We start from the raw sequence: 17,350 nt of genomic DNA on the forward strand, positions 1-17,350 counted from the left end.
CTGGGTTGGGAAGATTCCCTGGAGAAGGGAAAGGCTACCCACTCCTATTCTGACCTGGGAAATTCCATGGACTGTAGAGTCCATGGGGTGCAAAGAGTTGGACACAACCGAGTGACACTTATTCCCTAGCACACCACCTTATTAAGTTACATTGCTCATTTATCTATACACTTGAGACTTAACAGTCTCTTTTACTAGCCTATAAGGTTCCTAACAATAATGACTCTGTTTGTGTACTTTCAGCTCCTAGACCAGTACTGAGCACACATTAGGTGTTCAATAATGATACTAAATAAATGGCTCCATGCCTCGAGGTAGGATAGCAAATTCTGACTACTGCTGCTACTTCTGTCTCCTCTAGGGATTCTACAGATCCTAATCCAGAAGTTCCCTGCTATCCTGACTAGGCTGTATGGTCAATGCACATATTATCATGGTCCTTTCCCAAGTTTCATTCCATATATGTCCTCTTCTACTTCCAAGCTTCTTCATATATTCCGTATCTTGTTCTATGCACCTTTCTGTCAGGAAATAGAGAACCACCCTCTCTACCCCAGCCTGGTACACAGTAGGAGATCAACAAATATGTGTTAATTAACACCTTCTCCTCTTAGGGTTCTGGCATGAGTCATTCAGGAAAAAGGCAGCACCAGAAGACAATACCAAGAGGACTGTACTCTGGTCTACCAAAAATTTACCCATCTCTCCTAAAAAATAATAAATAATAATAATAAAATCTCCAAGGACTCAGCTTTGAATATGCCTCAATTACATGTTTCTTGGATTCCTTGCCATGAAGCCCCTTGGTTTTTCATGTAAACAGCACGTGCACACACACACACACACACACACACACACACCTGCTCCTTTTTAGGCTCTCCTAAGCTCCATATATGTCCAGGCAAGTCTGAGTTTGCACGTGAACAAACTATAGGCCAATTTACCTTTCTTTCACTTTTTAGACAAAAGACACGAATACATTTCAAACAGTACAAAAGTATACAGAGAAAATAGTGAAAATTCTATCAAGCCCACTGCCCAAAGCAGTTCTAAACTCTGCACTATCCAGTCATAAAAAAATCAGTTTCCTTGCTTAATAACTATACTTTTGCATTTGTCTTACTATATCTTAGGGGTGGGGTTCAGTTCTGGGATTCACACATAAGAGACATCTAAAACCTGAACTACTTTTAAAGGCAAATGCTCAGGGTTGTGAAGAGAGGCAACTGTCAAGAAAGAAACATTTGAAGAAATGGTTTCCAACGGAATATCCACAAGACTTAAAGGGAAATATAACTCAGTCACCTAGAAGGCTATGTGAGCAAGGGTTTTCCTTTGTTGTGCATGACACCAAGGGACAGAAATAGAACCACTGGGTCAAATACAGAGAAAACAAATACAGGCTGACACACAGGCAGACTCTACAGGGAGGCAGAGGGCTATTACAGTAAGGAACCTCTGGGGCATTTTGTAGGAACAAAACCTGACTAGGATTAAAAACAAAGAAAACCAAAATGTCTCACCAGTTAATAATAACTATCAATCATATTCATTAACAAAACAATTCTAGAAGAAATGATTGTAATGGCAACTAGGCTTTCCATTTGTCCCCATCATCATTATAATCATCAGTCAACAATCACTGAACACATACTGGGAATTTTAACATGATTTTGAGTAAATAAGACCCAGAGTTGTAGGAATTTTTTTTTTCCGGGTGAGAGGGGTTCACAATTTAACAAAGTATATGACCTATTTATGTATACTTGAACTGTATTGCTATGAAACATAAAATGACAACTGATCTCTGGCTATTGGCCTTAAAAAGACTATCCTCAATTCCTTTAACTTCAATGTTACCACTTTAGCTTAACAAAGAGGCATGAAAAAAACCAACTATACTTCTTACATACTTGGTGAAATTTACCAAAGATTCCTCCAGAAGTCTCTGGTAAATTTAACATTCATTATTAAATTGTATAGTATTAAAATATTATAAGTAATGTACCAACTTCAAGGTGCTCCAAACCTTTTTGTCACAAAGATACTTTTAGCATCATAAACAGAACTAAAACCTGATATCATGTATTATTAAAACTGGCATTTATTTCCAAAAACAATTTGACCTATGGTGACTGAACTCTGAAAAAAAGTGAAGACTATGATTTGGAGACAAGCAGATCCGTCACAGTATTTAGTTGGTGGCAATTTCACTGCAATTTAGCCTTAATCTTTTTGTTGAAGTGATCTAAATAACAAAAGATCCATACTAAAAATATTAAAAAAAATAAAATAAATAAAAGCTACATTTGGTTCCCAAACATGAGTATACAAAATGTGATTCAATGGTACATGAGAAACATCCATAAAGCATTTGAGAATCCCTAAACATCCTGAATTCAAAGTCTGGGTCTAGAAGCTACATTTGAAAAATCCCACTGATGCTGTTAATAATCAGTTTAGAAAATAATGATATTTTTAAAATATAATCTGTTACTCCCATTTATACAAGTCTTTGATTTTATAGCATGTATTCTCTCTTTAGGAGACATACACACAAAGTTGGCTGTCAGTGCTGAAAGCTGTTAGCTATTCCCAGAAAACAGAGAACGCTGGTTAAAACCATCACAGTATACTTCTACTCAGTGTATCTGGTTCCAAATCCTAAGCCTAACCAATTACTAGCTGTGTTACTTTGGGCATGTTATTTAACTTTTGTTTCCTCTTCTGAAGATCAGAGATTTTAAATACTGATTTTAAATACTTCCTCAGAGGGTTGTTACGAGGATTAAATAATCAAACATGTGCAAAATATCTAGAGCAAGGCCTAGACAATAACACAGGCTCAATAAATGTTAATGCATATTCATTATTATTTAACAGAGGAAAGAAAGGAGACCCAGTGAGTTGCAGCAGTCAAACATTCCAAACAGCACCTGGTATAAAATGTGCCTTAATGGATGGGCAGGGCTTCAGAGCTCAGAAACAAAGGTATTGTGCATGAAGAACAAAGAGACTAAGGACTTCAGGGTTCAAAACATTCTGGACTATAAACTCAGTTCTGTTAAATGGGCCCACTGACATGCAGCCTAAATGGTAGGCAGAGGAGTTGAGGAATAAGTAACAGGAAGCCCTGCAGTTCTTAAATAGGGCAGTGATACATTAAATGCAGGATTTCAGAATTCCTGCCTGGGCAAGATGCCAGCCTGAAGATGAGGAAGAGCCTAGGGGGGAACAAGCCAGTGATGAAGTTTAGAAACACCTTTGTCTGCGAAACTATCAAAATGCCACTCCGAGAACTGGATATCAACTAACTAGAGTCTTTCAGAATGAATAAAGGTACATATAAACAGAAATGTCTAACTTAAAAAGATCAAAAGAACCATTCCTAGAATATTTTGGAAGTCAGCACCATGGAGATACTTCAGGAGAATGTCCACAGTCATGAAAATTACATGTGTAACAATGCTTGTATTTAACTTCTCTCTCCAGAACATCTATTTCTAAGGGTTGCTAGTTAAGGAATAATGCATTTGCTTTCTAAAGGATATCTGTCCTCCAGTATCTTAAGAAGAAAATATTTTCAGAATATATGCACAACCTCCTCTAGCTAGCATTTTACAACCTGACTAAACTTTTAAATTTCACCATCTCTAAAAGTTAATATCTCAGAAATCATTAAAGAAATACTGGTCTAACAACTGGATACTTAATGGAACCAATCACAACGCTTAAGCCCCTGACAGAATCAACAGTAAATGGAATTCAGTTATTACTACCATTTAAAAAAAAAAAAAAACACAAACTTTCTTTTGGTAAATCAAATTTCACCCAAGATAATTATCACGAAGAGCAGTGATCACTGTTAAATCAATTTCTGAATCCTAGGGAAACCGTTAACAAGTCGCAGAATTCAAATAACAAATGGTGCACATTCTTCTGTAGTTCCAAACCCTTCTCATCATATTTAAAATTTTGCAGCAACAGACTAAAAGGAAATTCCTACTTCCCTCAACTTTAAGCACATAAAATACAAACAGCCCTGGCATCCCGACCCTTCTTGTCATCAAGGTTACCAGCACTTACATTCTCTGCTGCTTCACTCAGGTAAAACAAAGAAACGCACTGTGCCACATGCTAGAATGCCTTCACAATGCCTGACTCACTAGGCCATGAGACATTAGAAGCTGTTGGGACCTGTTATACTCCACTGGCTAATAAAGGCTGATATGCAAACAGTGAGGGTCCTAAGGCTGAATTTTACTATGTCCAAGGACCAGGCCAAATACCTCATTATGGTCAGTCTCTCTGTCACATCCTTTGAAGGGAGATCAAGAAGAGTAGGATTTGATATTACACAATATATCAAGCTACTGGAAAAACTCCAAAGTAACAACCTGAAATCTATTAAATGTAATTTGCTTAATTTTTTAGAAAGTCTATCACAGGGCACTATGCCAAAAACTATTTCACAAAAGACAAAAAATTATTTCACCATATATTTGGAAGTAATATGTTAACAGAGAGGGGAAATTCATTTGGAAATAGGAAGCAAATGATAAGAGGATAATTATTCATCCGAGCTCTAAATGAAAAAATTCAAACAAACAGCGTCCCTCCAAAGTTAATGAAATAATTTAAAGAAAACCAGGACATTTTCATTCTGTATATTCTCACACAAATGGGGGAAAAAATGAGCCACTTTAAAAACATACAGAATCCTCTGTAGAATACTAGTGATTAAGCTCTGTAAAAAAGGAGAACGATGGAAATAGGCCCATCTGATTGGAAAAGATCAAAGTCTGTCAAAACATGTGCTAGCACAGGTATGAGGAAACTGGCATTCTCATTTTGTGGGGAGGAGTGTCTCCACAGAGATATTTGGCAGTATCAATGAAAATGTAGACAACCTTTGACTCAGCAATCCCATTTCTAGGAATCTATCTCACAGATGTACTCATATATGTGCCTAAAATAAATAGATATAGATACAGATACAAAAATTACACCACAGTATCACTAAAAGAAAAAGATTAGAAACAACCAAATTGTCCATCCATAGGAACTGGCTAAATAAATTATGATAAATCCAAATACAATACAGCTATACAAAAAGAATGAAGCCATAGTTACTGATTTGGGGTTAAGTTAAAAAAGGCAAAATGCCAAAAAAAAGGACACTATTTGTGTTGACAAGGAGGGTAGAGAGGATGTCTATGTACTTTCACACATCTGTGTAGACTACCCCTGACACTACACACACGAAACTGCAAACACCGGGGGCTTGCAGGCAAAGGGAATGAATGACAGGGCAACAGGCGCTCTTTCCTCTAAACTCTAACGAGTCCTTGGACTTTCAACTCACATGAATGTCTTACCTAAAGAAAAGCATAAATTAAACTTTAAAAGGGAGGAAAGAGTGAAGGGTTAAGATTTCTTGAGTACCATATTTGATCCAGTAAATAACTGTTCCCACTGTGACCTTTCTAAAACTGCCTGTTTCTTTGCACTTCCCTTCTGACTTGTTCTTTTTCATTTCGTCCCGTCAAGTTTCCCAGCTCATTTCATCCCCCTGCATTTAAGCTGGACAGGGACACCTGCTGCAACTGCTTAGACTCTACTGGGCGGACTAAGTGCCAGTGGGGTTGAGGAACTTGTTCCAGTAATTATCACACAAAACGGGTAACAATAAGCTGTAAAAGAAAACTGAGTATTGACAGATGAAAGATAACTCCAATTAAGCCACAAGAAAGAAATGATAAAAATGTGACAAAAAATAGGGAACTGATAATTTGAGAGATTCCATTTTAATAGTATAAAAAATTCTTCCAAATCTGACTTTAAACACTCATTCAATATTGTCTGTTCTGTCCATAGCTAAATATTTTATTACCTTTAAAAAAAAGTCTGTGCTACAAAAGTGATTTTCCTACTCTGTAATTAAAACACAAATCTGAATTCCCAGCAGGGCTATACAGTGACTCTGTACCCAGAATACCCAAATGAGGGACCACCATGGTCACTGCTCATTACTTTCTTAAACTGGTGTTTTCTTTTCAGTCCCATTATTGTGTCATTTATTTGCAAATCCACACATATATTAATATTTCACATGTGAGGATCTTGTTTTGTGAAGTTTTATATGATATAAAACTTCACAAGTATTAAATATTTTAATACTTCACAATTAAAGTATTAAAACTTCAATGAAGTATTTCTTCATCTTAAAAATTCAAAGGCCTAGAGTCTCACCTCCTAAAGCTGAAATGCAACTATCTCTTCTAAGATGCCAAAGAAGCAATCCCTTGTCAGCGAGAGCTATGGGTGTTTCTAGATTAATAAAGTCGTATCAGATTTCTCTTCTGTGAAGTTGTAGCTGCGGGGAAAGGTCATGAAGGGCCTTGCAGTACACGGGAATCTGGGTAAGAACTACTACAAACAGGATGTTTCAGACAAAGGTATCTGGTTAACTGTATATTCACACTGCAGGCTAATCAGCAACCATCATAAAGACAAGCTCTCTGCATTGAAAATTCTCAAAAATGACTGAAAATGAGTCTATAGGCTTTGGTTATTCTCAGTTTAAGTAAGTAAATATTAGCCCTAACTCAAGAGTAAATGAGTATCTTGTATGAAAATCTCCTTTACTTAGGTCTAAAGTGCTATTCTTACTTGATTCAATCTCTACAATATTGTTTCTTCCATCAGATACAAAAATCCTGCATAGCAGTAAAATTCCTATGTTAACAAATAACTTTCTAAAATGCCCAATATTCATTAAAAACTAAAAAAAAAAAAGCCTTTTTTCTCTAACTACTAACTTAACAATAAAACTGATTTAAGATTTTCATTTTTTTACAAATAACAGACCAGAAAAAATCTTCAGAATTATCTTGAGATTCTTGACCCTCGCAATCACCAATGGCAGAAAACTGCCATGTAGTAAAGGCAAGTCTCTGAGTCTTCCACATAAGGTAATTAATATTTTAAAGCAAAGGGTGAACACACATGTGAAATATACATTATACAGTTAAGCAAGCTAAATTATTAACTTTCTAACTTGGCATAATGACAGGGTAGTTGGAAGGGAATGTAAAAGAAAATACTCAACAGCTTAAAATTAACAATGGACCCATTTATTCAAGGTAGGATGGTTCTCTCGTTTCAGCTTGAGGACTGTAAGTCTCTTTCTACCCGCCTCTTGGAGGGAACTCTGCAGCTGGCCTGTCTGGAGAATCACTCAGCTTTATTCACAGTTTCACCCAGAGTCAAGCAATAGCAAAATAAGTCTTCATTTTCACTGGCACTGAAAACCATCACAGAGAAACACTTACTCTGAGGTGTTCAAAGTTCATCCTTCAAGGACCAATTCAATTAATTTCTCCTGTAGGTAATTTCTCTACCCTAAACAAACACAAAAGGTCTGTGTCCACTGAAACCAAGAAACACTTATCTGCATCTCTGTCATTTCATCAAACACTGTCTTGTGACAGGTCTTATGACACTGTCTAGTACTCTATTTTTTTCCCCAGCTTTGTATTCCCCAATACTTTGTCTCTTCCTCTATGGCTTCCACGAAATGTCCCTTTAACTACTGAATGAATGAATTCACAGCAAAGCATTTTCACTGTTCTTTCTCTGTTCTATGTATCAATAATACTTCTAAACAGGGCTCCATACTCCAAGAAATGATACATTTCTTCTGCTTTTCAAAACCAACTAAAATCCTATCTGACCTGGTGACAACTGATCCTCCTCTAACTCTTGGAATCAAAATCTCTATTATTTGGGTATTGAAATGTCTGACCTCATTTTATCTGCTAAAGAAACACCATAGATGTGTTTATAAAGAATTGGGAGATAACCTTCCGGAAATCCAAATATTGAGAGTTAAGGGAAAATTCTAATATCATGTATCAGAAAATAACATAAGCAGAGTGTTGAATTTTAGGATGCTGCAGTTAAAATGTTATTCACAAATACACTATCTTTCTTTTAATTCCATGGTGAGGGTCATCAACTTGCCAAAATACAGCCTTGAATTGTGCAACAAGTCTCCTATTTCTTCTTATAAAATATATTGGCAAAGACCAACAAACCCACACTGCTACAATGAAACCATCCCTACATTCCATGGCTTCAAGGCAATTTCATAAATATAGGGTCATAAAAAGACAGCCTACAAACTTCAGTAGCCGACACACCACTTTAAGGATAGGAAATTGAAGACAATGATATGTAATCAGGCAGTTACAGCAATTTGAGGATCTTTTCAAAAAGTTTGCAAGAATTACCAATCCTACCTTAGAAACCTACCAACTAAAGAAGTATGCAAAACTCATACAAAAGAGATGGAAAACAAAATCTGAGCATAATGCTAAAATTTTATAGTTTTTATGCTTTAAGAAACAAGTCATAGTCAATATATTCCTACACTGATTAACAACAAAATCTTAAGGAAATAGAATGTTCAAGTTCCAGCCAATGACTTCTTTATCTCAAATACATTTGATATCTGAGTTCCAATAGTATAAGGAAACCATAAATAGCACTTTGAAGTACAAGACAATAATACATGACCAGAGGAAAAACTGTAGACTTTTGAACTCTATATAGATGTAGGTTCCTAGCTAAGCACAAACTTGTACATTTTTTTCCTTTTTCAATTTCAACAGACAGTAAATTTACAAACATGCAACTGTTCCCTACAATCATGGTGGATTTGATGTTTCAAGTCTCCAAATAATTTTTTCTTTTTAATTTCATATTATTGTAAAAGATAACTGAGCAATTATCACACCAGACCTTGTTAAGAATTCCATACACATTATCCAAATAAGAGAATCACTAAATTATATGTTTTAAGGCATGCTTTCAGGTTTTAATTGCTTCTTGATAGTATTAATTAAATAATCTGGTGACTACTGAAATACATCCCGATAATTTTACATAATGAAGGCAGAATAAATATAACCAGAGAACTAATTAAGATGAGGTATAATATTAATCATCTTACTACCACAATATAAATTAGTTATTAGGCACCCATGTTTATTAGGCAATGTTACTGCACATGTTTAAACTTAACCACACAAGGGGTTAAAAATAACTACAATGAAAGGCCAACAGCCTAACAGCAAAGTTGCGCCAACATTCCCTCTCCTCCCCCTCCCCCTCCATCCTCTCCAGTCCAGAATGAATTGCATGCCCCACTGCACAAGACCCAAAAAGGTCACAGGAGATGGCAGAGACTTTTGTAAGAGAACAGAAATAACTCAGCAGCTTTGTTACCATAGTCTCTTTTAATCAGTATGTTCAAAACCCTTTAATTAGCACTCTGTCTACACAAGGAAAGCATTTCTTCTGTGCCAAGAGAGGGCACATATGTATGTACACAGCGTTCTGTTATATCAGCATCACAACATGGAGCTCAGACTGTCTGCCAGAAAACAAGCACAGACAACTGTTTTAAAGGAATGGCACCACAATATCTACATACTCCATTTGCATTTCCATAATCAAACAACAAAGTATGTTCCACTAGGTGTTCATTTGTCTCTGGATTTTTTTTAGCGAAAAATGGGAGTATTTAAACAACAATTTTCTTTAGTCCATTATCACAAACGAGGATATTCAAAAGTAATATAGAATGATGTTAACAGAATGTGAAAGAAGACAATATTCAAATATTGTTCCTTTCTGCATAATAGCTCTTTGGTAGGAGGCAAAAAGACACTGTTCCCCTCAAACAGGAATAAATCACAAGACACATTTTCACAAGGATGTTTTGCAGTTAAAATTTCATCCAATCATGCAAAGCCTTAAAACTTGCAGACTGCATTACATACATGTGTTTCCTTGTAAAACCTGAGTAGCTAAAATCAAGACAGAATTTGGAGATAAAGATAGCTATTTAAAAATTCAAAGCCAAAAAACAAGGAAAACTTCATTAGTAAACTGGATTAAGCATTTTAATTGAGATACACAACTGTTACAAACGTATTTTCAATCTTTTAAAATCAAGTAGTATATAATACTGTAAGAAGCAGTGTGTATATATATACAGTGTGTATTTATACCCAAGTAGGCGTGCTGCGATTCATGGGGTCGCAAAGAGTCGGACACAACTAAGCGACTGAAGTGAACTGAACTGAACATATATAATTAAACCAAAAAGTAATCCTCTAAATATCTAACTAGAGAAAGAATCTACCTAAATTTATGATAAAGCTTATTGAGCAGGCAGCAGAGTATACCTGCTTGAAAGCCAGCTCTTCCACGTTAGCCACAGGAGCTCACAGCACAGTTCTATATAATGAGAATAATACCACTATGTCACAGCCTGGTGTGAGAATTACCTAAGATGAGGAAGGTAAAGAACTTGGCAAAAGTCCAAAAGTTTGCTGGTAATGTTTTTTGGGGGATAGGTTTTTTCACGTATTGCACAAAAGTGCAAATTGGCACAACCTATCAAAAATTACATATATAATCATGTATATATGATATCCACTGCAGCATTACTTGTAAAAGTAATACTGGAAACAGTACAAATGCACTTCAATAGGGGATTGCCTAAAAAAATGTTACTTCCCTACAAAAGAATTCTATACATCTGTTAAAAAGAAAAAGAAAAACTCTACATATTAATCAGGAAAATTCTCCATGGTAAGCTGTTGAGGAAAAATGGAATGTGTGGAACAGTGTGTATATTATGCTACCATGCAAATAAAAAGGGAACAGATATTCATATTTATTTGAATATTCAAAAAATCCTTTAAATGTCATACAACTCCTGCTGCTGCTGCTGCTGCTGCTAAGTCACTTCAGTCGTGTCCGACTCTGTTCAACCCCACAGACAGCAGCCCACCAGGCCCCGCCGTCCCTGGGATTCTCCAGGCAAGAACACTGGAGTGGGTTGCCATTTCCTCCTCCAATGCATGAAAGTGAAAAGTGAAAGTGAAGTCTCTCAGTCGTGTCCGACTCTAGCGACCCCATGGACTGCAGCCTATCAGGCTCCTCCGTCCGTGGGATTTTGCAGGCAAGAGTACTGGAGTGGGGTGCCATTGCCTTCTCCTGTCATACAACTAATTAATAGCAAAAATTACCTAGTTGGAGATGAAAGTGAAATAGTGCCTGATACCCAGTCCAGCCTCAATAAATGAAAGCTATTATTACTCCCCTCATAAGTATCATTAGCATCATGAAACGTATCTTTACAATATATATACAGAATATATTCAAACTAAATCCATAATGATGTAAACAGTCAAATCACAATTATTCAAAAATTGACTATCTATTCTGTATCATCTTATGGAAAACCCCCAACGAAAATTTTGGCCAACCCAATAGCCCTTCATTTCCACTTCAAAGGTAAGTAGCTTTTGGCCATTTTACTGTAGGCTATCACCTTCATCAGAGAGCAAGTTGAGGAAATAACACCAAAACAGTTATTTTACCCAATACTGATCAACAGTTTCTAAGAAACAGCTTTTGGAGCTGAAGGTGACAGTGAACACCCCACAGTTACAACCTTCTATTATATATGAAGAGTCTAAGGTCCAGATCAGTGACAGTTCAAAGATCTGGAGTCTGTCCCCCAGTTAAACGCTTTCCATTTTTGTATTAAGAGGGAGGGAAATATGCTTAATTGAAATCAATTACCCAATTTCCTTCCCCAACAGATCCTTTACAACAATTAACTAAATCTGCTCAGATCATATTCCAAAAGCAATTCTATTAAGTAGAGCACAGGACATTCAGAGATTTCAACAACTCAGCCGTGATGTTTCTAGGATTATGCATTGAGTGAACATCTACAACAAAATCTGTAAAGTTTGCTTACACTTGAGATTGTCAAAGGCATGTTGAAATCCTTGCCACCTTGCAGCCGGAAACCCCAGGGAGCTGGGCCAACCAAGGACACACTGTAGTTGCTCATGGTTCTAATGACGCAAAATCCAATCCCTCAAAATGAAAGAAACTGAAAGAAAATCAGATGGTTAACAAAGACGTTTATCTGAAAAGCTATTACATATTTAAATGTATTGAATATAAACCCAACTAAATTATCTTCAGTATTTTGTTTGGGGGGAAAGAGGGGATATGCAGAGTAAGTTTATATTAAGTTCTCATTTCAGTCCAGGAAAAGGAATCTATGAGCTAATATGCAATCTCTAAACTTATGCCAATTTCCATAGTCTAAAAATCCCATATCAGAGTATATTTCTAGACATTTGATCAATCTTACAACTTGCTAGAATACAATTTGTGGCTTCTTGCACACAAACTTTAATTCAAGGTACCTTACAATACTTTGTTTTATATGAAAAAAAGAACAAAACTGTATTTCAGGTTTAATTCAAAATGATTTTCCCCAACCTCTTCTGTCTGCAATTGGCAAGGGTCCATTTCACTTACCTAAATTCTGAGTTATTTTAACATATGAAGAGAACTACAAATGGTAGACTCTCATTCATGCTTTCCAAACAATAAATTCTTTAAAATGAGAAGTTGTTTCTTGATGCATAAAAACTATTTTCTCTAATCATAAACTACAACTTGTATTTTCTCATATAGGGACATGGTATTTTCCACACTTAAATTATTCACTTTTCTAACAAAAAACTTAAAAAAAAAATTATTCACTTTTCCTTCAGACAGGCGATGATTGGCAATACTCTGGTGGTGGTGGTTTAGTTGCCAAGTCATGTCCAACTCTTTTGCAATCCCATGGACTGTGTGTAGCCTGCCAGACTCCTCTATCCACAGCATTTTCCAGGCAAGAGTACTGGAGTGGGTGGCAATATTCTAGCACAGTGAGATTTGAGTCAGAACCTGCTTTTTGTTTTACATACACACCTCATCAGGCAAAGTGGAGTGAGCATTTACCACACAGTGTATAAGATTGACTAAACATGGTAGGAATATAGGGTTAATCTTATTGCATGAAAGGGAATTAGAGCTTTAGAAAAGAACCAGTGCTTTGATGCTTTCTTTTTTCTATGTTTTGCTCGAAGGGAGCTCAAAATGACTCTCATGGTACCATGTACTTTTATATAACAAAGAAAAACTGAAGGAAAAGAAGTATGATTCAGAGCTTGGTATTGATTGTTATGGTGATTATGTGGGAGAAATTAGGAGGAATAGGGATTTTCTAAAATGTAATACTAAGAAATGTACTATTTTCTTCTTTAAAATATTAATAATATAACAATAAATAATTTAAAACCACATTAAAAAAAAAGCTGCTTAAGACCCACTTCCTTGGAAAAATCTGTGTTGTTTAACCAAATCATTACCTGTCCTAAAATATTTCATTTTTTTTAACATATTCAAAATTTCTACTCCACACATCAATTAATAGTGGCAGATATAGATATTTGAATAACTGGGAGTATTAAAAGCAGGCAGATTCCATCTTCTCCTATGGGGAAAACGAGGCAAAATTTTCAAGTAAGTCTAAGTTCTTAAAGAAAATTCAGTGAAAATCTGCACTACATCTACCAGAGAAAAAGAGAAAGCTTCTCCCCAAGCATAGTAGTTCACTGAACTACTAGGCAACAAAACTAGTACTAATGTAACAGGCGCCAAAAAGATGAAAAGGCCAAACCAGACATCAAACTATTAGATACAGGTGAAAAATGGACATTAAGGAGGTAATAAGGAGCCACAATCCATGGGGTCTCAAGAGCGGGACACGACGGGACTTAGCGACTAAACCACCCAATATACATAATTGCTTTCTCCCTATAATAAAAGCGTTTCTGAGAACTTGTAGAGAGGGACTATTTGGATGATGGCACACAATATTTATCAAAAGTGTATAGAGCCAACAGATATTTCACAGGCAATATGCCCATCCTTTTTTTTTTTAATCTTTAACTTTTCCTCAAAAGAAGAACGTGAAAGTTAGGCTCAACTTTCCTAATCCCATTGTTCCCTACAAGAAAATGTATTTAATTCATATATTAATCCATGTACCTGCAACTCTCTTTACTTGGGAGTTCCTTTCCTGCTTTCCCCCATTTGTTATTAAAATCTCTAGAACTGGCAAGTTCACACCCACACTACAGAACCAGTGTCAGTTCATTTCCAGTCGGTGCCGTTTCCCTCCCTTTGCTAGTTTCATGTGACTTGAAATAGAAGTCAAAGCAACAGTTATATTATTGGCCTTTTCCAGGTCTGGTTATTAGTGCCCAAACTCTTCCTAAATTACCAAGGAGGCAGGAAATATTGAGCAGCCTTTCTTCTTTCAAATAAGTAGGAAATGTTGGAACTTCTGTATAGTGTTGGAGTTTCTTTTAGGGAAAGTCCAAACAATGTTTTCGCTCTAGGAAGCTTGGTATTTCCCACACTTCTATCCTAACTTCTTCAGTGAATGGGAAGACTGGAAAGAAGAATTCGTGATGAATTGCTCAGAGATGGGTCTGAAATTAAAGATGTATCTTGAGATTCTTTTTCTCCCCAGATTGAGAGACTGTGGAGGTAGAGTGAAAGAAAGAAAGCCACAAGCAGCGGATGAAAGTAGCCGACGAGACAGTTTCCCAGCAGAGAGGTTCACGCCTAGCCCTGTTTGCCAAATAAGGTTCCCGAGCCGGCTGTTTCCGAGGCAGGCGGGTTCCAACGTCCTCGTGGTCAGGAAGGCGGACTTGGGATAGGATCTGGCGATCACACCCTAGACCTGCCCTGCCCAGCGCAGCCACCAATTTTCTTTCCAAGCTCTGCCCTATCCATACGCCCTTCCTTTTTCCACTTATTGTCAAACGAATTAGAGGCACTGCCTAAAAAAGCCCCAACAAGTACGCAAGCATTAATAAATCTGGCGTTTACGACAGATCTGTTTTTTAAACAAGCTTTATTCCTGGACGCAGATCTGTTTTTTAAACAAACTTTATTCCCCTAACAGGTTACACAATCCTAAATGTTGCGGGGGGGGGGGGGGGGTGGAGCGTGAAATAAATGCTTCTCAGTAGAGTGAGCGCAAATAAAAATTAGCCCCGCTTCCTCTCCACACCTCCAGGAGATTGCGCAGGACGCGAGTATCAGACTCCAAGGTGGGTACCCAGACGCGCTCGGCACCCGGATGGTGGCCCGCCCTCGCCCGACTCCTGCGCCCCTGCCTTAGCCGTGCTAGTCCCAGCCCGTCCCCGCTCTAGTGCCCCTTCTCCGGCCTGGAGCCCGCTTCCGCACCGCCGTTTCCCCGGTAGTCCTCTTCCCACGCCACTCTCCACCTCCGCAGATCCGCGTCCAGCAAACACCTGAGAAGCTTCCCAGCGCTAGGCGCACCACCGTCTCTCCCTAAGCAGGACTTCTGGCCAAGCTCTCAGTGCACGGCGATTCCTTCTTTCCCTCCTCCCTACCCAGGTTCCGAGACGCGCATCCCCTGCAGGCAGCGGCCACTCACCTCGGGTGCGGCGCCGCGATGCCTCCGAATCAGACGAGCGCTGACAAGTGACTCGCGGTGCTTGCGCCTTCTCCACAGCCCGCGGGAACTTCCGCCTCCTGGCTCCCGCCCCGCCCCCCCCTCCAGCCCCAACACACACACACCGGCCCCGCCCCCGAACCAGGACACACCCCCTCCGCTCCTGGCCACGCCCCGGACCCGCAGAGCTGCGGGGAGCTGAGAGAAGGCTGCGGGTGAACCTAGCTGAGGGCTAACTGCAGCGAGTCGAAGCTGCTGCGGAAAGACAATTGCAGTACGGAGTTTCGGTGGGACCAGTCTTAGGGGGTTTTGAGCAGTACCTGACAATGGTCCGCTCTGCCTGTTTGTTTTGTCGTGGATGCATTTTTCTCTCCAGAAACTGAATTGGCAAGCAGTTGCTTTGGCTAAAAATAGGAGAGGGCTTTGGATAAATCCGTATCTATGCAAGTTCAGCGGCCACTGCCTGGTTTTTTGAGCAAGCTTTATGTGCCCGGAGAAGTGAAGACTTTAAAGTTGACCTGTTAGGAAAGGGAAAATCAGCAACTTTAATATCTAGAAGTTAAATCCTCTAGTCAAACCAGAAGACCGTGTTTAAGAGCAGCGGCCAAAGGTGGTTCAACCATTATAACCTCAGCTTATTTTTCTAAATCCAGATCAATAGTCCACTTTCCAGTTTCTATAAAGGTGCTTGATTTAGCCCAAGGGATTTATTCATGAGCAAATTTGAATAACGTTCAGTGAACATAAGAGAAAGTAACTTTTAGGCTTGTTTTGAACTGTAAATTGGCTTATAACATGTGAAAAGGACAGTTCTTAACCATGGAACTTGTAAAGCAAGGCTGATGGAGTCCGTGGGTCCCCAAGAAGTGCAAACAAAATTCTAGAGAACACCCAAAACTGCTCTGTCCAAACTGGTAAACACTTATCACATGTAGCTACTGATATTTGAAATTTATTTACTGCGACTGAAGCACTGAATTTTTTGTTTTATGTATGTTTAATTTAAATTTAAAAACTGAAGTAGGGTAACATGCCTCCGTTAAAAACAACTTTGGTGTTTGGATAGGAGTACATTTCTCTTTATCACTGAAAACGTCGTGTCCAAATTGTGCTACAATGGAAATGGATTTTGAAGACTTATTATGACAAATATAATATAAAATGTCATTAATAATTTTATGTTGATTACATGTTGAAGTGGTAAAATTTTTATATTTGTTAAACATGCAATTAAACTTAATTTTGCTGTTTTTTAATGTGGATACTAAGATATTTTGAATTACCAATGTTGACTGACATTATTATATATTCATTGGACAGCACTAGTCCATAGTTTTCATCACATTCTCTGGAAGATTATATTGGAGGGAAGGGTTTTCTAGTGTGAACTGGTTTACAGAGTGCTTTAATATTTGTTGTCATGTTTGACATCTCCCTCCCAAAATATATAAATAAATAAACAATAACAATAGCTGCCACTTACAAACACCTACCATACGCTGCTGCTACTGCTACTGCTAAGTCGCTTCAGTCGTGTCCGACTCTGTGCGACCCCATAGACGGCAGCCCACCAGGCTCCCCGGTCCCTGGGATTCTCCAGGCAAGAACACTGGAGTGGGTTGCCATACGCTAGGCAGTGTTGCCAATGGCACAGGCAACTTGTTAAAACTGTAAAAATTCTTACTACACTTAATAATTCTTCTAACTTTATAAGACAAATGTCATATATATAGTCAAGAAAACTGAGGTTTCAAGAGATTGCAGCTGGTAACACTTCCACAGGGCAATGGCTAGAATTACCCTGTAAGGGTCCTCTCTCTGCTCCTCCTCATCTGTTTGCTGCTAATACAATTAATTTGATCCTGAATGAAACCAGGTTGACTAAAGACATCAAGAAATGCAGACAATGTGTAGAGGTATCACTAT

At 38.0% G+C, this 17,350-nt stretch overlaps 1 protein-coding gene across 7 annotated transcripts in view; it reads right to left on the reverse strand.

Moving 5' to 3' along the window:
* The window catches only part of PDLIM5 (PDZ and LIM domain 5), a 230,660-nt gene extending 215,016 nt beyond the window's left edge, over nt 1-15,644 (reverse strand). For 2 of the 7 annotated variants that reach the window (XM_005907865.3, XM_070372140.1), the window contains exons 1-2: nt 15,407-15,630; nt 11,846-11,983 (exon numbers count right to left, since the gene is read on the reverse strand). In XM_005907865.3, coding sequence (XP_005907927.1) covers nt 11,846-11,941 — 96 coding nt within the window. In that variant the 5' untranslated portion in view covers nt 11,942-11,983; nt 15,407-15,630. Of the gene's footprint in view, nt 1-11,845; nt 11,984-15,406 lie in introns of all 7 variants that reach the window. The other 5 variants (XM_005907869.3, XM_005907868.3, XM_005907861.3 and 2 more) reach the window with 4 other exon arrangements.
* Nucleotides 15,645-17,350: the final 1,706 nt, after the last annotated feature.

This window comes from Bos mutus, chromosome 6, assembly GCF_027580195.1.
Source record: "Bos mutus isolate GX-2022 chromosome 6, NWIPB_WYAK_1.1, whole genome shotgun sequence".
NCBI lineage: Eukaryota > Metazoa > Chordata > Mammalia > Artiodactyla > Bovidae > Bos > Bos mutus.